The 25,112-nt window shown below is 44.7% G+C and overlaps 1 protein-coding gene across 4 annotated transcripts in view; it reads left to right on the top strand.

Annotated features, from left to right (window-relative positions):
• The window catches only part of LOC124054217 (nuclear factor 1 B-type-like), a 66,926-nt gene that overhangs the window by 14,516 nt on the left and 27,298 nt on the right, over positions 1–25,112 (top strand). For 3 of the 4 annotated variants that reach the window (XM_046379923.1, XM_046379922.1, XM_046379924.1), the window contains exon 3: positions 24,540–24,596. In XM_046379923.1, the coding sequence (XP_046235879.1) occupies positions 24,540–24,596 (57 nt within the window). Of the gene's footprint in view, positions 1–10,909; positions 11,117–24,539; positions 24,597–25,112 lie in introns of those variants that run through there. The other variant, XM_046379927.1, reaches the window with a different exon arrangement.

The following is a 25,112-nucleotide window of genomic DNA, read 5'->3' as shown; positions in this document are numbered from 1 at the left end:
TCTTATAGGATAATATACTATATGAAGGCAGCACACTCTCTTTACTTAATGGTTCTTTTAAAACTTTGGATTTATCCCAGCACTGCTACTCACATACACAAACGCTATCCACCCACTTTCCCAGTAAAAGTTTCGATGTGTGAAGTCTGTCGCTCCATCCAAAAGCTTGTCAGCACTGCTTTACTTGCTTAAGTGTCTTCAGTTCAGTTTTAGATTACAATTAATAATTAAAAAACTGGAATACTGTAATTTTCAAAAGAAAGTCACTTGGATGCCAATAAGCGTGAAGTGTTGTTTCCACAATTTTCTTCACCCTGATGCAAAACAAAGCCACAAACGGGAGTTTGAGACTCAAAAGAAGGGTGTTGAAGGGTCGCCGGCCATCAGGAAAACGATGCGGGCCTCTGCCAAATCTATGACATGAATGAAACAAATGGATGAAGGAAAATGAAAATGGTCGGGGTGTGATCTCTGGCAGGCAGCATGAAACCAGTGCCAACTCTTATGAATGGGAAACCGCTGCTGAGCTAATGAAAAAAAAAAAAAGGAAAAGAAAGAAAGAACTCACTTTTTTCTTCCACCATCCAAGAATAATTAACCGCACACACAGGCTCTTCGAGTGAGGTTGGAGAAAACTACATGACACTTGACTAACATCTCACCACGGAGGAGGACGATGAAACACAGAGAGGAAAAAAATAGGGGGGGGGGCAAAGTCTAAATCTTAGTCACTGTTAGCTATGAAAAGAGGGCAGGTGAAACTAAAAGTGGAGTTAAAAAAAGGAAAAAACTAAAGTCAACAACTTTATGGTGCTGCATATTTATTGATTACAGATAACATATAAACCTTTGAACCACATTATTATACAGAAATACACACAGAGATTTCTGGCATGCCTTACCATATCTCTCTTAAACTAAACTTACTACTCATGCGCGCTCACACGCACTCACATTAGCATGAACACACTTTCAAGTCACAACTTAATCCCTGCTTGGGGTGTTTGGTGACGTGGCTTAAGAAATCTGCAGGGATCATACACTGTAAAACCATAGTTCCAGCCCTGCTGTACCGTAACATGCTGCTCTGTATGTATCCCCTACAACCTTCTCTGTAAGATGACATGATGGAAAGAGCAGAATGGGGGCCAGATGTATGTTTATATATAGGACCTGACAAGGGTAGAGGGCAGGACACCAGGCAGAGGTGTTGCATATCACATGCACTCTATCACGTACACCACATCCCATAGTGATAAGGAATACATGTACTGTATGTAAAATAAAGAAAACTGTCAATAATGGCATGATTGCCTGTTTGAAGGTGGTTTAATGCTGATAAAGTCTACATTTTCTAAGTATATATAGTGTTCTAAGTTTTCAAGCGAATACATATTTAAACGTGGAGTGCGCTGGTCTTTATGTTAGTTGCGCTGTTTTTTTGTCACTGAGGGACCAGTAGGCGCAGACTTTATTTTAATCCATTATCAATTCGCCCTGTAGCCAAGCACAACAACATTGCTTTTGTTTTACCTTTAAACCTTTTTTTAATGGACATCTTGTATGCCACGAACATCACCAGGGGCTGACAAAGCGCGCACTGTTTAGAAGCAAACGCTCAAAACAAAAAGTGGTTTCCCTATTATGGCAATCAAAGCAATGTTATCAGCGATCAACATATTCTCACCCAGAGACAGAGAGGAGAAGAATGCCCCATTGACTGATACTGCCTGCTAGGGCGGTCGCGCTGATCTTCTGAAGAAAAGACCAGTGTCGCTGGTGGACCCCCCCACTCCCCCCAACAAGCTCCCCACTCTTTGCCTTCTTCTCTCTATATATGTCTCAATACTTAGGGGATCTTAGAAAGGGGGAGCTGAAGAGGGCTCTGTGTGCATGTGTGTGTGTTGTCGAGGTGCTGCCGGGCGACTCTGTCCCATGCTGGTGGTGAAGGGGGGTTAGCTGAAAAGACGGAGCCGTCACCTGCCAGACTGCTGGAATGTTAATGCCGTGGCTCTGATAATTGGATTTTGTACACACCGTCTGTGAGGAACGTCCAGCAACTTTCCCCCTCTTATTGTTCGACCCAGCCCTGGACCCTCAATAGGGCTAGGCTATGTTTATACAAGCACTCACGTCTCAATAAAGACTGTTTACAATGTGTGTGTGCGTGTGTGTGTGTTGTTGGACTTTTGGATCACGGTGCAATTGTGTGTGACAGGGAGACTGAAAATGAAAGCAAGAGAGTGTCAGATTATCAAGATTTAGCAAATATTTAAGATATTAAGAGATTTGTTAGGTCTTAAAGTAGGATTTTTCCAGATTTTAGGAGTGTTGCTGTAAGATTTTGTACACACTTGGATTCGAGACATTTCACAATGGGATAGTCAAACCTCATATGTGGGTTTTTGGAAAACTGTTGATCCCATGGCTCAAGCACATGCCTACATGGTTCTGAACTTCATGCAGAATCAAAGGTAGGCACACCCACTCTGAGGTCAGAGGTGAAGAGGAAGCCCTCCCATTGGTGGAACATGTCCGAGGCGTACATGGTCTGGGATCATTAAGGAAGTTATGGCTCTTGTTTGCGTCGGGGGGATGGGGGTGGGGGCTGGAACTGGAACCAGGCCGGGAGCTGTGATACACTGGTTTCCCTCTCTCTGGCCTCCTGCGCTATTTCCACCCAGGCTGCAGTGGCTTGAGCTGGTTAAATGTCTCAGCTGTACTGACCTAAATTCTCCATATTCACCTCAGAAGACCCTTGCCTTAGCCGAGCGACCATTTTTTTCCGCCCCTATGGTCTTCCTATGCAATGTGCATGTGCTGTGTTTGTGTGTAGAGGTTCCTTCCTGTACATAAGGAAGTTATGTTTGAAAAAAGTCATCCTATTCACAGCTGTAATGCCCCCGAGCAAAACTGCGAGTAACAGTGACAGGGGTTTTTCTTTCGCCAGAGAGACTTGTTGTGGTTAGATAAACAGCCTCTAATTGCATTTAATCTGTGTTAAAGTAAGGCATTTGGAACAATTACTTTGGTATGTTTACCAAACAGCTGTTGTGTGGATCTTTTTTTCTTCACTTCTGTCTAAGATGTAATGGATTTGGCTCACCTTGGTGGTTAGTCGGAAAACAAGATAGGCGCTACATTAACTTATGCATGGGTTTGTATTCAGGCTTCAACTATTGCATAAATAAAGGTGTAAAAATCTAGTTAGTTTGGAAAGATTTCATTAAAGTTAAAATTGCTTTGGTTGAGGTGCAAGATTTTCATTGTCTATCACAGCATCAGTGTCACTTCTTATAGAAACAAACATAATCGGAAAAAGCATTAGTCATATTTGTTAATAGCATTATTCTTTCATAGCAGCGAAATTAATTAATTTTTTGGTAAGTGTAAAAACTTAAAAATAAAATAAAAATGTCCTAATAAGGTGTATTTACAGGGAGTGCATAGCATAACTGTTTTGCAGACGGGAGCCCTGCATATTTATACACTGTCTTGCTCTTTTCCCTTTAACCTGGCAGTAGTGTGCTGTTGCATAAACAATGGTCTGGGCAGCCACCTTTGGGCTATTGTAGCCTTCCACGTGGGTTGAACTCTGGCCAAGTGGATGTTGTTGCAGGAGACGGCCCCACAGCCAAACACACGAGCCAACCAGGGGCCTCCGTTTTAGGAGGCGAGCACTCACTGGACGATAACCCGAGGGTAGTGGTGTTTGACAGCTCTTGGATCGTGTAAAGGAACTTGACTTTGAAATTCAAACAGAGGGGGATAAATTGGCCGCGGCTTACAAAATGACGCATTCCACACAAATGTCACAACTAAAAAGAAACTCGAGCCACACTTTGGACCCGGGATAAAATGCTTGTGTATGCGTGTAACTGTGTGATTTGACATGCTGCATGTGTTTAGTATTCATAACGAGGTGTTGCAAAATGCATGCTCTCTGCATATCTTGCTAGACTCACCCACCACCTGTATAAACAACAGTGCTATTGCGAAACGGTTCCAGGGAAAGGCTCTTCCCGGGCTTGTTGTCAGAATGAGGTCAGCGAACACTACTCTTTTCTCTCTCGTTCTCCCTCCTCTCTGCATCTTGCTCACTCTATTCGTTGTACTTTGTCCTTGTGGCGCACAGGAGGAATAAGGCCACTAGATCAACCTCCGGTCCTCACACTTACCTGACGCGCTTTTGTGTGGAGAGGTTACTTCCATCAGTACCTCAGACAATATGATAATATTTTTCTTGATATTCACAAGACTGTCATTATACTATAAGGTGTAACAATCATTTGGTTCATGTTTTGATTCAGGACTATGTCATAACATGTTTTGAAGCCCATCTTGAACTGCCCAGGAAATTGACATGAAAATTACCAGGTGTATCTCAACAGAAAGAGGCAGAAGTTTCCTCAGCAATAATTTGATTATTAAAGCAATCAGAGCACAGACTTTGGGGAATCCTGAGGCACTGTTGGATCCACATGTATATTTTCTTTGGTTGGTAACGGGGATGGGGGGGTCGCTATATCTGAATTCTCGCACCATGACATCATTTGACCCCTCACCGATCATTTTACACCATCACAGCACAAAAGCACACTCAGAGACGTAAGAGGAGCGCATATGTATCGTATGCTTGAAGTTGAGGAAGCACCTAATCGTGCCGCCAAACGCCATGCTCCCAGAGGCACTGCTGGTGGACCGCGTCGTGTCTGGAACGCTGTAACAGGATCTCGAGAGAGGAGCACAAAATGGGCGCTTTGTGTCCAAGATTTGTCCAGACAAACCAAGATAAGATACCCAACAAGGGCGAGCCACAGGAGCTGCCTCTGTGACTTGAGCAAATAACCTTTAATCTAGGTCATGCATCCAGATAGGGGCAGCAGGAGCAGCAGGAGCCTTACTGCCCGTAATGGCAAAAGTGGTGACGCATGTGATAAAGAATGGCAGCGTAAAGGTCAGAGTAAATACGGTCATTGCTAGAACTACTTTAAAAATTTTGTTTTTTGCTGTTTTATGGCTGTTAGGCTTAATAGAAGTTCAGTTAAGAGTGGACTTCTCCCTATTTGGTCAAAGGTCTGGGTTTGATTCCTCTTATGGTGATGCCTACCAAAGATGCTCAAACTTTCCCTGAACCCAACCTACAAGTGCTATTGGACCAATAAATGTGACTGGCCCTTGTGGCTGTGTTTGTCTCCCTCTGCCCGTATCTCCATGCATGTCAGAGCAATCGATGGGGGACACCAGACCAGATTGCTACATGGACCATATGTGTCGGTGGACCACAAAATGCTGTAGCCATTACTTGGCCCAGTATCCTGAAATTGAAAGCAGGAGCCAGTAACAGCAGCAGCAATAGCTAGTTTTGGCTGAGTGTATGGAGGCAGTGTTAGGAAAGCCCAGTCAGATGGTAGTGCTCATGCTGACTTGTTGACGGCAGCAGGCTGCAGAAGGCTGATGTCTTGTTGTCATAGTGCCAGCTCCTCCCTCTCATGACCTCCCAGTGATGACGTTTGTCTGCTTCTTTCTCTTTCAACTTTTCAAATGTGTCTGCATGTGTATTTGGTTATTGAATCCCTTCACAGGGGCTGAGCTGCTAATACTGATTCTTGGATTCTGCAATGTTTTGATAATTTGGAAGCAAAAATGGACAAAATTATTATTGTGAACCTTTTGTAAAGAAGAAACACTGATCAAACATATCTCGAGTTTGGATTTTCTGCTAAACTGTCGCCCTGAGCCAAATATTTCCCCAGTCAGTTCAACTTTATATGGAAGCTTACCAGGTGTAAGATTACATTACATGTGCTGAAAACATGTATTTAGGCAACGCTGTCTCATGTTCATATTATATTAATGATTAAACATTTGTCCAACCACCGTGTCATTGTGAGCTGCAACACTACTCTTGCTCTTGGCATTTTAAAAAGGCACATTATGAACAGTATCCTCTTGGCGTTAGTTAGCTGCCCCCGGTATGCAGTTTTCCTTAAATCTTTATGCTGCCGTATGTCTTCAAGGACCCACATGCATCTAATGCATTAGTTCAGGGTATTGCATTACATGCAGCACACATCATGCACTGGGATTGCTTGTGATTTATGTGTGAGACACGATGATTTGCAGGAAAATTTTTCCATGTTTGCTTTTTTGAAATAATTTTTTCTCATGTGAAGAATATTACAGGCAGCTTGTGGATTTTATTAATGAATAATTGTTGGGTTCATGTTTGTACATCAACAGGCTTTTGTTCTCAGCTCCATTCCTTTCAGCTGAGTAAAGCCTGACTCACTGAACCTGGCCTTTCTGGTGCCACTGGTTTTATTTCAAGGTAGTCTATAATTATTTCCATATTGATTGACATTTATGACGATATATAATTTGATAATGCTGCCAGTTTGAATAGTATATTGATAGTGACTGAAGCCATGAATAAACTTTGCAATATAGTTTAAAAAAATAACATAATGTAAACATGCAACTGTGCAGACGTGGCTTGGTTTAAAAATGTATTTTTTGTGTTCAAGTATATGTTGTATAATATAAACATTTAACCTTACAGAATTACAAAAATGTCATCCCTTGAGATGTCAAAACCACTTCCACGTAATATCAGTGTTTCCATGTCATGTTACGTCTTTTGTCAGCAATTCACTCAACTTTGGGGGGCAATGCAAGATCACTTTCAGCACTTTAAGATAAAATAAGTGGATTAAGAGAGGGCAGGAAGTTACAGCGGGCAGAGCGGGACGAAGACGTCACGTTTCTGCGAGTTTGTGTTCTGCTTGATCAACAGGTGTTTGATCGAAGTGTCTCCCTATTGTTGCATGTATGGAGAAGTGTTGTCATGGCTGACTCCAGTAAAATATGTCTCAGTGTCTGTCTCATTCCTGCTGCTGTGCTCTGAAGTTACTCTGCTGTCCGTGGTCTGTGTGGAGGAGGTCAGTCCTGCCCACAGAGGACAAAGGCAGAGAGGCAAAAGTCGCTTTGTTCCCTCCTTTCTTCACCGCTAGCTCCAACTTTGATATGCAAGCCGAAAACTGCAGACTGACTGGCTGCTGTCAGATTTATTTCTGCTGTGTGATGAGCTGTTGGATCCCTCCATATTGAGTAAAAATATCCAAAATTTATCATCATTATAAACTTTAATCACAATCCTGTATTAAGATTGTTGAGAGAATCTTGAGACACTTTGCAGTTAAAGGGAACATCCTTCACTTCCCCATTGATGCCTTCAAGGTAGAATCCCATTCTGTTGTCTTTGGCGTTTTGTAATCTATTTATTTTTTTTTAAATTTCTTTATTTGCTCAAACAGCGGGTGTTTGTAGGATAAGGGCTCACGGAGAAGACTTATCTTCAAGCGCACGTCTGTCATCTGCTGCTGCAGACAGAGTGCTCTTTCATTCGCCCCAGTGAAAGAGGGTTCACAGAGATTTAAGGGCCAGCATTGTTTGTGCTCTGCGATGCTTAATCACTTTTGATTGGACACCATATTAAAACTTGGGCTCTAGACGGGAGAGAGGCTCTTCGTCTAAAACGAGCACCCGTCCTCAACAAAAAGGAGTGGATGGCGGAGACAAAGACTCGCTGACAGAGTTAAGCCAAGAGATGGAGGAGAGTGGGACGGATGAGAGTGAAGGTCTTCAGCAGAGTGAAAGTTAACACCCAAGTTACAAACAATACTTCTTGCATAATACTTAATGCTAATTTGTTTATTTCAAAAAGGCATCTGTTGATTTACTGTTAGTTTTTTTTTCTCCTAACTGATTAACCAATGAAAACTCAACATATAAGCTTAGTGGTTCTCCAGGTTTGCCTGCAGTGTTTTATCTTTCCTTAGGCTCAAGAAGGAAGATGGCGGCTTATTCCTAAAGTACTTCACTTTCTCACACACACACACACACACACACACACACACACACACACTCCTCCTCACTCCATTTTGCTGCAGCACTGATTACACATAGTGTTTACATATTCCATAGAGCGCTGTGACAGAGATAAACCTCTCCTGATGCTTATCCCCTGGCCACAATGTGGAAACCACTATGATATAATGTAAACCAAACGTCGCAGCTGCCCTTTCATGTCTCAAGTGCCAGCTCTGCGTGCTGAGCGAGAATTTTGAGAGCTCGACTTTAAGTGGCGTTGGTTAAATTGAAGTTAAAGCCACTCTACTTTTTTTTTCTTTCAGTGGCGTTGGCAAGCGTCTTTCATAAGTGTATTTTCAGTCTTTTCACATGGTAGCTCAGAAACACTATTGTATTAAAACATAGATATACTGTATATTAAATCCTTTAACAAGCTCCTCTCTCTAGATAATTTATTATGGAACGTTTGAATATAGTTTGCTCTGGAGAATTTGACATACATAGCTTTGAGTTTTGGGAGTGAATGTTTGTGGCAAGGGACACGCCTTTGATATGAAATGTGATTAATGATCCGCACATCAGCGAAAGAGGGGCACGTTCCCCATAAAGTAGGTTGTGAGATTGTGAGGGGGGGGCTGCACTTGGAGGACGATTTGGCATTACGGCTCTCCTGTGGCTCCAAACATCGCTGTCATTCTCCTCAGCGCACTGCAGTTTGTGCATGTTATCACTCTTGAGGTCCTTTGCAGTAAATGTGTCATGGAGAAATTGTACTGGCCTAAAAATACCCTTCCATATGCATTTCCCATCATCTCACATTTGGGTTATTGAGTGCCGGGCTGCTCAGGACCTGGTGCTGTAGTGGTCCCTGCAGTCTGGAATGAAATTCAAGTGCCGAAACCATCAAAACGTTTCAATATTTTTTTGGGATTGTTCCCATCTTCTCTTGAGAGAGAGGATGAATTTGCAGCCATTCAGTTTAAACATTTGCATATTTTCCCTTGTTGACACAATTGCACTCTATGGCCTTCACAGTTGGATTTTAATCTATATGTTCTTCCTTACTCTTTGCATAGCACCTGCACCACACCCTTGTTTTATGAATTGCTGATGAGAGCAAACGCTTGCCGTGGGGCCACTGCTCTCTCTCTCACTCACACACACACACATATACCATCGTAACCTTACAGTTGAGTTTACAGAACACACTGTACTGCAATTGCCAAGGTTAACTATGGGAAATGAGGTTGCAATCTTCATTAATGAGAAGTGCTCCGATAAGTCAAGCCGGCTAGAACAACGCCACAGTCAAATATCTTTACAAGTCTTACATGCTGCCACGTCTTTTCATTGAAGTAACGTATGAATAAATGTGCTTTAGTTACTGTTACTGTGTGGGCATCTTCACAGCTTTGACAGACTTGTTTTCACTCTGCTCCGCATCGCCTCCAAGTTGCCACCATAAATCTAAAACTAATCCACCAAGTGCGAGCTCATCCCTCTTAATTTGTTTGCCCGCTTCACGTCCATGAAGACGTTCTCCAGTGACATCTAAGCCATCACGTTGACAACCCCGAGTGGCTTCTAATACTCTGACTGATTCTCTTCCATAGCTGCTTTGATGCTCTCTTTATTATGTTCAACAGGGCTATTTTTTCCCCTCCTTCCCTTGTTTACGAATAGAGGCCTGATAACAGCTTCAGTGTGCAAATCTGAACTTGCAGTCTGCTGCTTGGCCACTTGGGCAAAGCTGAGGCCTACTTTAATCAAGCCATGAGAATGACCCACTTCATCTTATGCTAATTTGGTTTCTTTTTCCTTCTTTTTTTTGAAAATTAGCTGGGATTGACTGTAAAGAAATGCTTTTGGTCCTTTTAATAAGCTTATATCAAAGTAATGTCATTGAAGTAGGCTATGTTGTTAGAATTTGTCTGTGGCTTTATACTTTCATATACGTATGTTGGAACCCTGTTTTCCATACTCTGTTGTTATAGCGTTGAATCACTTTGCATGGCTGTTTGTATGAAAGCAGGCCTAATCTGTTGTAAAGCGCAGAAGTGGCCCTTTTACGAGGTGCTAATGGCCTGCTAATTCTTGGGGAAAGGCAAAGTGACCAATTCGTTCAGCTGAGTGTTTACTACCTATTGCCCTTTGACCCTTTGCTGTCAGGGTGAAGTCAAATGCAAGTTGTTGTCCAGGCACAAGAGCCACATTTACAATCTCCCCTGACACACTGAGTTTACATTCCTAAATACTGTGTACCAATTATTGTGCATTGCAATGATATAAAATTATCTTTTACATTATAAGGAGGGTAAGCACATTATAATAAGACCAGTATAATCTTAAACAATTTGTTAAACTGTTGTGAGACAGTCTCAGAGGGGTTTTACTCTTTGAGGTTATAGTGGGTAATGTTAGTGTTAAGGTGGACTCTAAGATGCTCCTAATGCTTTTATTTTATGCTGTACATCACTCCAAATTATGAGCTCAAAAGTTCAGTACAAATGAATCAGCAAGAACGGCAAGAAACTGTTTACCCGGTAAAGTTGTATCATATCAAAATCTTATCTACCTCTCCATATCATTCAATTAGCTAATAGCCTCCCTTCTTTCCAGTGATCCTCTTCAGATGTATTTACTGGGCCTTGTTGTCTTTATAGTTTCCTCTGGCAAAACGTGCGTAAATAGCGGTGGATAAAACAAGAGGTGATTTAGTGGCCTCGCCACAATGCGCCCTGCTCCGGCGGCCGCTTCCTACCTTTGTGTGGTCGAGGGCTCAGGGGTGCGGCAGCGGATACATGGCCTGGGTCTCGGCAGGCTCCGAGGAGGGAAGGAAACCTGGTGTCAAAGGCGATCACATGCTGCTTCTGTTATCAGAGCAACAGCCACTCGCAGTGAGACTCAGTGACAGCCACACACTAAATGTGCTTTAGGACTTACTTATTAAATAGACGTATGAAATGTTATGTCTCAAGTTTTAAACATTAGATGTTTTAGCATTCATGCTAAACTGAAAACACAATATTTCTTACAGCAAATGCAGCAAAAGAAAAAAACCAAACCAGAAAACCTGAGCCCAGTGGAAACCTTGTTGCGTGTGGACTGCTGCTGCATGGTTTCTTTCTCCTGCTCCGCTCCGCACAGGCCTCTCCTGTAACCTTGAGAGAAGCCCGCGCAGGCCCCCAAGTTCAACGAGTGCATGAGGCATATTTTCGCTGAGCGTGCTTGGACCGCCCTACTAAACCCCCCACCCCCCCCCCCCCCGACACACACACACACACACACACACCACCCCCCTCCTCACCATACATACAGCCTTTTTTCCCCCTCCTCCTAAAGAGGACTCCCTGTAGGCCTCGCCTTTCACAGCGCCTGCAAAGGAAATACATTATGTGTAAAAAGAATTCCATATGGTGTCATACGATCTGTGTAATTCTCTCTCAATTGATTAAAAAAAGTCAACTTGTATGCACAATTCTGTCCTTTGTGAGAGGATCTGTAGCCTCTGTACTGTATGTACTACTGTCTAACATTTGCTCAACTTTTTCCATTTAGCTAGAAACTGTTATGACACGTTATACTTTCATCTCTGATGGACATGTATGCGTTTGTTAATTAAAAATACTTACTGAAAACAAGTGGTTAAACAAGCTCAATGGGGAAACGTTGATAAAAATTTCCTTCTTCCTTGTTAATACCTGGAAGTCGTTGTAGCCAGTTTTCTGGAGGTGTGTCTGACATCAGCTGTTGTAGCTTACAGTCAGGCCTCCTGCCTTGGCTGAGGGGGAGAGTCTGTGGCAGTCCTACTGGTAGGCTGTTCCAGGTAAGCTCTGCCAAGTTCAAGTGGCTTGGACTAAGCTCCGCACCGCAAATGGGAAGTGCTTCTGCAGAGCTGCCAACCTTGTGAGAGCTGCGTTTGCAACAAGGCCATTGTGCCGTCACTGTCAGCAAAGAGATAGTGTTTTCTGCATGCACATTCAAGCAGGCCCTCAGGAGAGGAAAAAAAACATAGGCAAGTAGAGATGTACACTAAATATGTAGATGCTTGCCAAAAGGCTGGATTATAGCGTCGGCTCCACTGGTTGCACTTTGATATTCCTTCCAGTTCCCATGATGCAACACTGCGGCTAGCATCAGGAGATTGTGTTTTCATGGCCTTTGGACCATGCAGCTGTAATGTGAAGTAACCGAAATCCTTAAATGATGAATAATGTATAGCCTTTGTGTTCTTCCTTTTTACAGACAGATAAAATAGATTTAAGATATGTGTTCACTAAATTCCCATGACATTGGCAAGCAGGTAAGTTGATAACACAAAGTGTTTGTGGTATTTGATTATTTTGTGTGATTGTTTTTAATAAACAGTCACCAGTGTGAATTTTAGTAGGAAAGAAAGGCTAAGTAAGCTCGGTGACATATGTGACATGCCTAATCAATACAAATGACAGTGACAACATTATATTTCTGTTCTGCACCACTAAGAGTTTCAGAGAGAGAAAACGGGAAAGCTGAGCAAGTGTGTGAGTATTTGTACTGTATATTTTTGTGCGGTTTGCAGCTTAAAGCAGTGTCAGCAGGGATGAGCAGTCGTGATGAACGATGGAATCGAGTCGCAGTCGAATACAAACAGGAGCCACTCTTCCTATAGTTTGCTGCTTAAAGAGCTTAAAGTGCTGCCAGAAACATTAAACATAAACAGAACACCCCTGCTTGATACGCTTGCCTTCCTAAGATGGCCCAGGGCAGAAGATGAACTGCTTCTCCTCTCATCCTCCTGCAGCATTTACAACAAACCTGTTTGCCCTCCTACGTACCCATGATCTCTGTCAGTGAACTTTTAGCGTCCTAGATACAGTGAAAACAACATGCTCGGGCGAGTGGAAAGCAAGGGCTGTGGGAGCAGGCTGTGAGATGGGTTTAAAGGCCCCTGTGGTGTGGCCCTGAGTGGACAGATCCTCGCTAGCTGAGGAAGTGGAGGAAGGAGTGCTGGAAGGGTTACATGGGTTGGAGGGAGGCGTTCAGGCGGGCGGGTTACAAGGAAAAGCGGCAAAAGGGGAATTCCTGTTCCTGAACTGAAAAGTGATGGAAAAAGTGACTGCAGGGTCTTGCTCATGCCGCTCCATGTCAAAACAGCAGAGCGCTGCCGTCATCTGTGCAGATATTTCAAGAGATTATGGTCCGAGAGCCTCGTGGGAAAGGCTGAAGCAGCGCTGAGAGAATGAGTCAACTTAAAGTCACTTTGACGAAAAAGCCTTACCTTCTTAACTTTGTCATAGCATGAATGTAATAAAAAAAAACCCCACAATATTCAAGGTACCTGCGGACAAACGGAAACCTGCTAGGTGAGGCTTGATGGAATATGTCTTTGTTCTGCGTATCATCCTAGTATGTTGGCAACAACCCAGAAATAATTTGAAAACAAAGGCCCTTTACATTCTCGTCCTAAATAGCGAGGGAGGACCGGACTTGCCATGCCCGAGGACACAGCTAGCATGCATGCCTCATACACACCTTTGTTTCATTCAGTGTGTTCCATATGAACACACTTTTCTGTGTATATTTGATTTGCAATATCTTAGTGCTCGCAGTGCACACACATTTCCAAAATCAGAGAAGCCGCTGATGTAATGTGTTCCAACCATGTGACCAAACACTGCGGTCACTTCTGTGGATGTCATGCTTTGCTGTAACATTGTTTATGACTCTCAAACAACGGAATATGAAATTAATTTAGCGCCTCTCCTCTTCCCACTGTAAACTGGTGCTGTGCAGCCAAACCACATGTTGTTATTGCTGCAGTGGCAGAGGGGGCTGCCCCAGCAGGCCTTAGTAGCACAGAACAGATTTGCTTTCTGTTTTTTTGCCAGGAATGTGGAATAGAGTTCTCTCTCACTCTCTGACTGTGAATACTTGCTTAGCATTCACTCAAGTATGATTTATAAATCATACGCTTTGTGGTGTGGCAAAGGGAATACTCTGTTAAACCTGAGAGATTAGATTTGCATTTTGATCTCCTGTAAGACCAAGATGTTTTGTCATGATTATATGGTGCTTTGTTGTGGTAAGTGACGGGCTGTTGACTGTATTGAGTCTCTGGATGTCTGGGTTTGAATTGCGCATCTGGGACCTACAACCACAAAGAGCAAAGATGGTTTGCACCTTAACTGCTGTTAGCTGAATATCTCCAGACAGCCAAGGGTCCGTGAGGAGCAGAGGAGGTCCACGGTCTCTGGATGGCTGCCAACACTCTGACCTTGTGGCGGTCACAGCCGCTGTCACTCCCTCCTGAGTTATGTGAGAACCTGTTTTATGATGCTGGCTTTTTTTTTTTTTTTTTTTTTTAAACCGCCGCTCTGCATCTGACTACGGCTTACCAAATGAGCGTTTACCTGGTGCTGTGATTCCACAAGAACCACCAACATTTTCCTTTATAAGACTTGTGGTTTTTGAGAAATTGCTCTTGTGATTCCCCTCGTTGCCTTAAAACATTCTCTCCCTGGTCTTGTGCCATTGGAGACACCCGAACCCCACTCCATCAACAAACCCTCTTGCCCCCAAGCCTTGATCCCCACGGATGCTTTGATTCGAGCCAGCTCTGACTGGGAGCCTCTGAAAGCCTCGTCTCCAGGCTCATTAACAGAAAAGGAGGGGTTTTACTGGCCATACGGCAGGCAGTCGGCATTTAAACCATCAACAAGCTCCGCTATTGGCCTGCTGCATCTGAACAACATTCACCCTTAAGAGTTAAAACATCTTTCCATCATTACTGCAGTACTGGGAGTAGGGAGTTCAGAGAGGTGTAGGCATTATTAGTACTAAGGCTCTTAAAGAACATGCCAGAAAGTGCTGTCCTTACACATGTGGTACACAAGTAATATCTAATCCACATGTCGGATTAAGTACGTACAATTTGAAGTACTAGGGCTGATGCAATGCCTATAACAAAGTTTATGACTTGAATTATCTTTCCGCATTCTGGACAGATTTAGGTAAGAACCAAAACAGGATTGGGGTTTGATACCCAGCCCTGTCTCCATGATGCATGTCTGAATAGCAGATCAGGGGAAATGATGATGCAGCAGCTCACTAGCCTAGTAGTGAAGAAGAAAACTACAAGACTGTGTTCATTTGCACCTGCCGCTTCATTCCCTACTGGAGTTGTAATGGCAAAAATAAACTGGCTCGACATCTGTTGGCAATGTCAGTAGTCTGTTTTTATGCTTGTAATGACACATTAACTCTGTGGTTGATTCCCCCCACCCACCCACCCTTTCTCCACCCTATGTCCCATTCCAGGGGAGCAGTGCCAGCAAAATTGTCTGAATGAGTGCACGCTTTGTGTTTCTTTCTCTGTTTTGGGCCAAGATTTGGTCTTAGATGTGGTGGCATTCTATGATCGGATAATTCCTTCCACGTCCTCAGTTTAAGGTGTGTGTGCACACTCGCGTGTTTGTGTGCGTTTAACCGCTGCTCGCCTGGCAGAGCTCAAAGAGTGCAAACAGTGGCAATGGGTGGCAGGGATCCTCAGTGGCCTCTCGCCCAGCTGGAGGAGAGCCATTTACCCTGTGAGGGAGCACCCAGTCGCCCTGGCTCAGCTCGCCGCTTTCGCCAGTGGGGACTCCACTTGGCTGAGGCCTGATGCCGTCGTAAGCGCTGACAATCACTGACACATCGCTGGCAGAAGCCTGACATTCGCACATTACACAGGCTTGAGTCAAAATTGAGTGACTTTGCCTATGAAGTTGTAATGGAAAGAGAAAAAAGATTTTCAACATCTGACTTTATAAAATAACAGATTGCCTTTTTGCATGTCCTTCTGCTTGTTCCTTTTCTTACTTTAGTATTTCCGCAAAAATTGAAATTATTTTCACGTGACTTTTCAGTTCTTTTACTGAATTCCATTCTTTTATTTCATTTCTTTTTCTTGGCGTTTGTTGTCAAATACGGTTGAATCTGGCATGCGTTTTTCCTTCAGGGTTAAGGCTGACAGAGTCTAAGTGTGCTTAGCATGAGATAAAGATGTAGGTATTTGCACTGCAGTCCCTAACACTGCTCCCTTATCAGTGCAGGCCAGAGCACCATCAAATACATTAATAAAACAACACATTGTGAGCTGGTTCAGTCGCCAACTCTGCCAGCAGAGTCAGAAATCTGGGAGTGTATTTCAGATGTTTCACAGAAAGGTGTGTTTGAAAACCAAATGATGGATTATTTCTTAACTGGACGTGTGTGTGTCTGTGTGGAAGTTGAAAGGAAGTTGGCGGCTAAAACCAGTTAAGCCTCGCTAGTATCACAACCAGGCTGTCCCTGAACTCTGATCTGTGGGCCAACTTGTCTCTCTTGGGAGACTGGGGAATTTCCCAGACCCCTTAACACCCCCACCATCTCTCATTCCCTCTGCCCCCCCGCTCCAGACCAGCCGAGACGTGCAGGTTTGAACCCCTCTCTCTGTGTTTCTGGCCTCCCATGCCCATTGCCACTCAAGCAGCAGGGGTCCAGTGCATTTGTCTCATAATTATCCGACTGGATAGGGGGGTTCTGAAGATGAAAGAGGCGAATCACAGAGCTCCTCTGTCAAAGGTCTGTCTGCCTGACTGGGGGGTTTTGGATCTATCTCCCTTGTCCTCTCTCTCTCGCGCGGCATCCATCGCCCACCCCACCACCTCTACTCCATCACACATACACACACACGCACACACATGCACAGAGTCTTACTTTTCCTCAAGAGCTGCCTCCACAGACCATAATCGCCGACAGTGAACGCTCGTGCACAGCCACCCCTCCACCCCCCACCCCCACCAGCCACCCTGCTGATTCATTCACAACTACAAAACTGCAGAAATACCCCCCACCCTCACATCCTGAAAGACTTCAGACTCTCCTCTTTTTTTTTCTGTCTCCTCACATGCTCCGCCCACCAACCCATGGGCTAGCCGCCCACCTCCCTCATCCATCCGCCTCACACCCGCCACCCCCACCCCATCCGCCTCCTTTTTCCTCCTCCCCACCCTCCCCACCACCACCTTTCTCCTTCTTCTCCTCTTAACTACTGGCTAGGAGTTAATGGACTGTTTTGGCTAGTCTCCAGACGGTGAGTGTCACCTCATTAGCCTATAGCGGCTCGCTCCCAGACTGCTCCTTGTATGTGTGTGTCTGTGTGTGTGTGTGTGTGTGTGTGTGTGTGTAGGAGGAGGACTACAACGACGGAATGTCATTGGTCTGTCTCCCCCCAACCCTCCCACCACACACCCCTTACCCTCTCCCTCACTCCCCTTCCCACCACTACAATGAATGAGAAAACACGCATGCATAATTAAATCTATAGTCTCGTCCTCACTCCACCCTCCCTCCCCTCCTTCTTCCACAGCCGTGCATTAAAAAACCGCTACTGCTTGGAAGTTTGCCACTGTGGAAAAAAAAAAATAAACTAAAATAAAGCGGTGTCTTCGAACCAGAGAGATGTGGCCAACCTTCCACCCTCATATGGACCTATTCTTTTTCACCCCAGCCCATCGAATGGCAGGGTGGCAACAGCGGGCGAATGTAAATGCCACCCGGTCCTGCCAGTCAATTACACCGCAACAAAGCTAATTGTTTGTTTGGTGCATACCAAAAAAGATGCCGAGGTTGGCCATTGATGGGCCGATTGTTTCAACGCAGATGCGAAGTTCTTTTTTCTCACAGGCTAGACTTGACGCTGATTAAACGTGTGAATGATGAGACCACACTTTCAGAAAATCAGCTAATCCGCATGGTTGGCCATGAATGTATACTGTTTCAGGGCTACATCTGAATACAAGAATTATTTTCATCTTCAGTAATCTGTCGACTGTTCGTTCAATTAATCAGTTAAATATTTTGTCTATAAAATGTCCAAAAAATGCCCATCACAATTTCCCAGATGCCAAAGTTAAGCCTTCAAATTGCTTGTTTGACTGATTGTTTCAGCACAAGCAATTTCACAAATCATTTACGAGTATTTCTGCAGAACTGAATGCAATGGATGGTGCCAGGTGCGGCAAAGAAGATAAAAAGTTGTGAGGAAAGTGAGGAAGAACAAGAATGGATACAGCAGGAGGAAAAGGAAAAAAAGGAATTGTAATAAAAAAGCGAAAGGAAAGGCCGCATTGTGAGAAAAGGACAAACAGAGAGAGAGTGGGAGGAGGTGGAAACATTAAGCGGGGTGCAGAGTGCTGACTGGAGGCCAGCCTGCTCATTTTTCATGGGACAGATGAGCCACTGTGTCGCGTTGTGTTGTGTAGTTTGTCTGCAGCTCGGCCGCTCGCTGCACCGCACATGTACAGCACAGATCAGCTCGCTGCGGGATGCTGGGTGTGTGCCCCAGCTTGCATGCGTGTCGGCGTGTGTGAGTCAAATGTGTGTGTGTGTGTGTGTGCCCACATGTAATGCTCCAAACACAGAGTTACAATTTGGAGCTTTCCAGGGTTTTCCATTTTGGGTTTTTCATCCTTGTAGAGGTGGGTAAACTTTATTTCGCACATTAAAAGGTGGGGAAGTAGAATTTAGATGGGCTGACCCTCATCTGCATCCTTAGTTTTGTGGTTGTTTATCCTTTTGTGCTTGCCAGGTTTTTCCTTCTCCTCTTCTGGGCCGGTGTGGCTAATGATCCATCAGGCCATTCAGTCCCCTGTTCAAGGCCCACTCGCCACTGAATGCACTCCCTCCCCGTCCGCACTGTTTGGTGACCTCAATGAGGAGCCTGTTGTCCTCCCGGCTCGGTTAAAACGCTCTCCTCTTTTCACCGCCGTGAGAGTTTACTGGGGAGAAGGCGCAGAGACTCGGCGCACAGATAGAGTTGCCCGCTCGTCACTGGCATTATTTATTATGCACCGATTAGAAACAAACACACACCGATGATCGCACACACACGCACACCGAGGTGGCAGCAGTCATGCGCACGCTCACGTCGAGAGATGTGAAGTGAGCTGGGTCACACACAGTCAGCCGCACGCAGACATACACACACATAAACTGTATGGCTTCTCATTGTTCTTGTCTGGGCTGGGATCCCACTTGATTCCATAAGTCTCAAAACCCTGACAGTCCTACTGTGTGTGTGTGTGTGTGTGTGTGTGTGTGTGTGTGTGTGTGTGTCCCCTCCTGCTCTATTGAACAAGTCTGTAGTGTCTGGCTTGGAGAAAAGAAGGCAAAATGTCATTGTTCTCACAGACGTTTCAACTTTGCCCCTCTCACTTTCTCCCTGCTTTTCTCTCTCTCTCTCTCTTGCCTCTGTGTAAGTGTGTGTGTGTATGTGTGTGCGTGTAACCCATCCTACTGTACCTGCATTCCCCGTCCATGGCAGTCACTTGATAGGGCAGCTATCCGGATTACCAGGTGCTCCTCTACGCCAGTAAGAAATACATGCCTTGTTCCAATTATGAGATAATCATTACAGTGTCACACAGTGTAAAGGCACTGTTGCGGGAATGTAGTCATAGTTTGTCAAAAGAAATACAATACTATCCATTTGTGTCACTGCAGAGGTATCATTAATAGTAAATCCAACAATAATGCATAGAAGAGGTCGTAAGAGGGGCAATTTGCTATACTTGGTGCTCGAAAACTCTTGAAGTTCAACACCAAACGCTTCTAAGTACAGATAAAGTAGTTAAACCAGAACGCTGATTTGCATGGTCTGCTTATGTAAAGCTCATTATGCTTATGAGACAGTGCCACCCCAAGATGGCGCCCCATTTGGCTTTGTCTTTCCTTCACCCACAGCGTCAGTATCACTCTCCTTTCGGCCAGGTCAGGTGCCAGCCCTTTGCAGAACGCTGTCCAGAAGTTTGGGTGCGGAGACGGGGGGCTTAGATGCCAGAATTTGGTGTGTGTGTGTGTGTATGTGTGCCTGTGTCTGTGTGGGGAGGGGTTGGCGGCGGGGGGGCATCGCCAGTTGGCAGGCTGGCACACAATGGCTGGCACGATAAGATCCTCCCTCTTCTGCGGGCAGATTTCCTCGCCCATATCTTTTGTTTGGCCTGTTTGGGTTGCGGCTCATCCTGATAAAGGCCACTTTGTTTAGACAACAAAGCGCGAGGGAGGGAGAGAAGAGAGAGATAGAGAGACAAAGAGATAGAAACAGAAAAAGTGAGAAGAGAGAGAGTGGGGGGCATTAGAAAAAAAGGCGGCAAGAGGGGGGGGGGTGCACCAGCACAGATGGAGACATTAACAGAAAGAAAGCGATAAGTGTTCAAAAAAGGAAGAGGACAGGATTCAGAAAATTTAGAAAAGGTAAGCATACACTTATCATCGGATAAGACTACCTCAGATACGCACTGAATGGTAGATTTACACAGAGATGGATATGAAAAGATACAATAGAGGATGGATAGGGTTGCAGGCACAGGGACAGCGATAGACAGATAGCGAAGAGAAGAAAGAAGGAAGGAAAGAAAGAATGAGATTTGAAGGAGAGAGCAGGTTCTGCCGGCTGCTGGAATCCAGCCCAAGTAGTGTGAGGTCATCGACAAAGCTGTGAATGATATAAACCAGGAGCACAAGAGGACACGGGACAAAGTACACACACACACACACACACACAAACACGCATTCCATACCGGCACATGTACAGTCGTTTATGCATAGTATCAAGACTTGCATGACACACACAAATGTGCACATTTCCAAGGAAGGACAAGCTGGAGTCTCCTGCGGCGGAACAGGAAAGAAAAGCAGGAGGACGCTGAGCAGAAAGTCCGCTCGGCCACATCAAATATTTACTCAGGAGCAGCTGTATTGTCGAAACATTACGCATCAGAGCTGCTCCATAATTAGGTCGATATTTTCTGTCCCTCTCCCTCTCTCTGTTTCCCTACTTCTCCGGGAGTCCACCCCTCTCCACCTCTCCTCCACACTCCCCTCCCCTCGCCTCCCCAGGCTGCTGAAATGCGTCTTGGCTCAGGACCCATGCCTCTGGCAGTCAGAGTGCTATACATGTGCACAGAACCCCGCTCGGCATAAAATGGCTGCCAGACAGGCTTCTCCTCCTGAAATGTCGACAGCGGTATGCATCTGCAGGGTGTGCGTGTCACGCGTGCGCACTGTTTTTTTGCGGAGGATATCTGTACGTGTCTGCAACTGTTTGCAGGCTAAGAACATATACCGCCACTGTCCAAAAAAAAAAAAAAAAAAAAAAAGTTTCCCAAACTATGTGGCTAATTTAATCCACACTGTGTGTGTATGTGCATGTGTGTTCTGCGATTTAGAGGGAACAGAATGGGGATCATGCCAAAAAATGAGAGGGCGGGTTAGAAAGAGTGTGTGTGAGTGTTTTACTGATTATAAAATCCAGGCGAGCAACACACTTGGGCGTGGAGAAACCTCACAAGCACTGAGAAACTGTTTTGCCGAGCCAGATTTCTGTTGCCATTACCCCTAATTGCCCTAATGGTTACAGTGGTATGATAAGTATCCCACCGGACAAGAAGGTGTAAGAACTCATGGACACATCCAAAATACCCACATGCCCTCTCTGCTACTTTTTTTTTTTTTTTGCTGAGTAACAGTAGATAATCTGATTCATACATGGTACTGTTTTTTTACTTCCTTCACGAACCGGTTTGTTTATTTAAACAAGTGGCCGAGATGGAGGGTGCCAAGAAATGTTGTTTTTGGAAAAGGGCCGTGTGTACGTGTGTGTGTGTGTGTGTGTGTGTGTGTGTGTGTGTGTTGTCTGGCTCTGCACTCGAGCCCTGCCAAGCTCCCAGGGCAAAGCCCAGCCTCCTCGACCACAACTGTTTATTTACAGGTTACACTACTGTTTATTTGAGGACTATTGGGTTGGCCGGGCTTCTGCACAGGACACCTTTCAGATACAGATACCAAACCTCAGGCTCCTAATCTCCCACTTCTTTACTTTATTTCAGCCACTTTTTTGAGCTGCCTGTTTTCTAAAAACAAAACAAACAAAAAGCTTGTCTACACTTGAATCCAACCTTTTATCAGCCAGAATTATCCCTGTTTTTTGAACCCATCTATGGTTTAAACTTCACTGAAATACCTGTTGAGTGACAAAAGTGATTAGCTTTAAAATAAAGCGGAGATAGTAGATATAAGCACGCTTAAGGCAAGGCAAAAGTGCAAGCACTGCTCTGAAGAATACAGTACTCCCGTGAAAGAAGACGAAGGAGCACGAAGCTGCCTTTCTTGGGTCAAAGGTAAAATGTAATGCAACAGGGGAAGTGTTTCCAGCTTCGGCGCAGGCCTGGCAGATGCGCCATATGCTCGCATCCCACCTTGAGTCATCCAGGTGGTCTCTCCTGGTGCTACAGTGGGGCCTCATGCTGGAAGATGCTGCCTGGGATCTCTAATTGCCACCACCATCTGCTCTTTTTGTCATGGTTGCCTGTTCAGCCCTCGAAGAACGGAAAGGAAAGAAAAAAAAAACAAAACTCTGATCCGATCTGCACGATGCGGCGCACCTCTCCCACCTCCACCTCCTTGCTCCTTTTCTCCCCCCTCACCACCTTTTCAGCTTTTACCTCCTCTCTGCTTGCTGTCTGGCGGTCTGTCCTCTCCCCCTCCCCTCCCCTGTTAGCCCGTTTCTTTCCTTCTCAGCAGTTCTCAGGGCGCGACTGTAGAGTTGGCAGTCGTAACTAGACTGATGGATGACTCTGAAAGTGGCATGGGGGGGTGGGGGGGGGACAAGGCCAATGAGCTCCCAGCAATCACTTTATGGACATGTGCTGTGCCAAGTCTACACAATCCTCTGCTCGCTCTGTGTGTGTGTGTATGTGTGTGTGTGTGTGTGTTGGGGGCAACTTCAGGGACTCGCTACTTATTGGCGCAAGGCGAATGAAATGAATGCAATTTGCTGAGACAAACAACTTGTGTACGGCACTGAACGCAAAGTACTGAACTGTACTGTAACTGAAACTTAATCTACAACAATTTTAATAATTGCTTAGTCATTTGAGCGATTTATCAAAGACAAGCCATTTGAATATTCCAGCTTTTCAAATGTGAAGATTTGTGCTTTCCTTTGTCTTATATTTCCATTTCGGATTGTTGATCAGACAGAAAAAAAGCAATTTGTTACTGTGGGCACTGTGAGAAGTAGTGATGAGCATATTTCATTCCCTTATGAAAGAAACAACCAGCAACGAAAGTAATCATTAGTTGCGTGCTTGACTGCTAAAGAGCAACATCTTCAAACTGTTCGGCGTGAGTATGTGAGATCCCCAAAAATCAGTTGGACTACACGATGAGAAAAATCTTTTTAGGAAGCAGAACACAGGTACATTGTAAGACCATGACTTGTATGTTACTCGCACATTTGTGGGGCTAAGAATACTGGAGGGAGGGGATTTTTTTTTTTTTTTTAACTTCTTAATGTATGGCCCTGTTCCCTCCCTACTTTGTCATTGTTGAGCTTCGGCCAAGAACATTCTGTTTTTGCAGTGCTGTTTAATAGTCAAATTTAGGAGAAGGGGAACAAGAGAGAGGGAGAGGGAGAGGGAGAGAGAGAGAGAGAGAGCAAGACAGGGATAAATCAACTTTTTTTCCCCTTCTTTCTCTCCCCCTCTTTCCTTCTCTCTGCGTTGCCTATGTAACGCAGCTCATGAGAGCCGTGGCAGGAAAAGGGGTGTTTTTGCAAGGCGAGGGTATCTGAGTTCACTGCTTTAGCTTCTCGTCTCTGCTCTTTCTCTCTCTCTCTCTCGTGTCAAAGGCGTTGATGATAATCTGCCTGCTGGTTCTCGTTGGTCGTCTCTGTCTCAGGGCATGTGTGGGCTTGGGCCACTTTGAATCATTACGGGGGTCCACTCAGACGCTGCTGTTCACCGTTTGGCGTGGCAGCAGTTCAGTTCTGCGCCATGTGTGACTGCAAGGCCTCGATATGTTGAGTCATTTGTTTTTCTTTCAAACACGCAACATACAAATAAATTAATTTTGATGTCACATGGCGTAAGAGGAAACAAAAAAAAAGACACCTGTGCCAGTCAGTGATCAACCAGAGCAGGAACTGCTGTGGAATGATCGGTTCCCCTCCCAGCGAGGCTTTGAGGTGAAAGACGTCAGTCCAGGACATCTCATACCAAAGCCTGCCCACTGTAGCCGGTGGAAAGAATTCCACACATGTTTCCTTGTATTTCCCCAGCCCCTCCTGCCTTCTCTCCACGTTTTGTTCTGTGCTTGTACCCCTCACAGCAGGACCGAACACATTCTGCTTCTCCCACCCTCCCACCCAGCACTCTCCCTCCCGCTCTTTGAAAAATTACCCAGAGGTCTACTGGTGAAAAGTCTTAGGTTATCCTGTGTCAGACACATAGCTTTTTTCTTTGGTTTGCCTTTTCATTAATGATAATGCTGTTCAAACAACAGTGTCTTGTGTAATGTCCAGTGGCTTTGCTCTCCTCGACTGGCAGATAAGGAAAAACGTTTAGCAACGCAGGAGATCGTGAAATGCACTTTGTCTCATTGAGTGCCTTGAAAACAGAAGCTACCTCTCAAGCTGCGAGACAAATAAGGGTGCTAATAAATAAAGTAACATTTCTAATTCACTTGATTTTAATGCTTATTTACTTCTTATAAGTTGCAGGATTACGGTGTTTGGTTTTTGTCACAGCCTCCGGGTTGTGTTTGCTGATGGTATGCTGTTGTCTTGGTGCTGTACTAACCCCCTCCTTCTCTCTGTGTGTTTGCAGACTCGCAGCAGTCAGGAAGTCCCAGTAACAATGAGCCAGGCAAGAACCCTCTTCCAGGTATGTACAGTAGCAATGGTTCTCCCTCCTCCCTCCTGTCATCACTCTATTGTTCCTCAGCAACTTGCTCACCATGCACACCATAACTTACCCAGTTTAAATAGTGTTGATCTGCCGTGAACTCAGTGACTTGCAGTCAAAATAGCACAGACTTTACTGTGCGTATCACGTAACTGTGATGTCTTTTGTCCCATGAATTAAAGAGTATGGTCTAGACCTGCTCTAATTGGAAAGAGATAACTTTTGTTGTGAATTGGCGCTATATGAATAAACTGAATAGAATAGAAAATCATCAAGCATCAATTATATAAAAACAGCAATTCCAGCTAAGTGTGATTTTTTTTTTAAGTGAATTGAACTGTATAAAAATGGAGCGTCAGTACAATTTAGATAAACCAAACAGACACACTAGCTGTAAATAATTTTTCGCGCTGGATGAGCCAGCGTTTTTAATTTTTCATGGACCGAGGAGGAACAAAATTTGATTATATCATTAAATTTGAATCGTCATCATCC

The sequence above is a fragment of the Scatophagus argus genome, chromosome 23 (assembly GCF_020382885.2).
Source record: "Scatophagus argus isolate fScaArg1 chromosome 23, fScaArg1.pri, whole genome shotgun sequence".
Classification (NCBI taxonomy): Eukaryota; Metazoa; Chordata; class Actinopteri; family Scatophagidae; genus Scatophagus; species Scatophagus argus.
The sequence above is the reverse complement of the archived record's forward strand: the minus strand, read 5'-3'. Positions and strand labels throughout refer to the sequence as shown.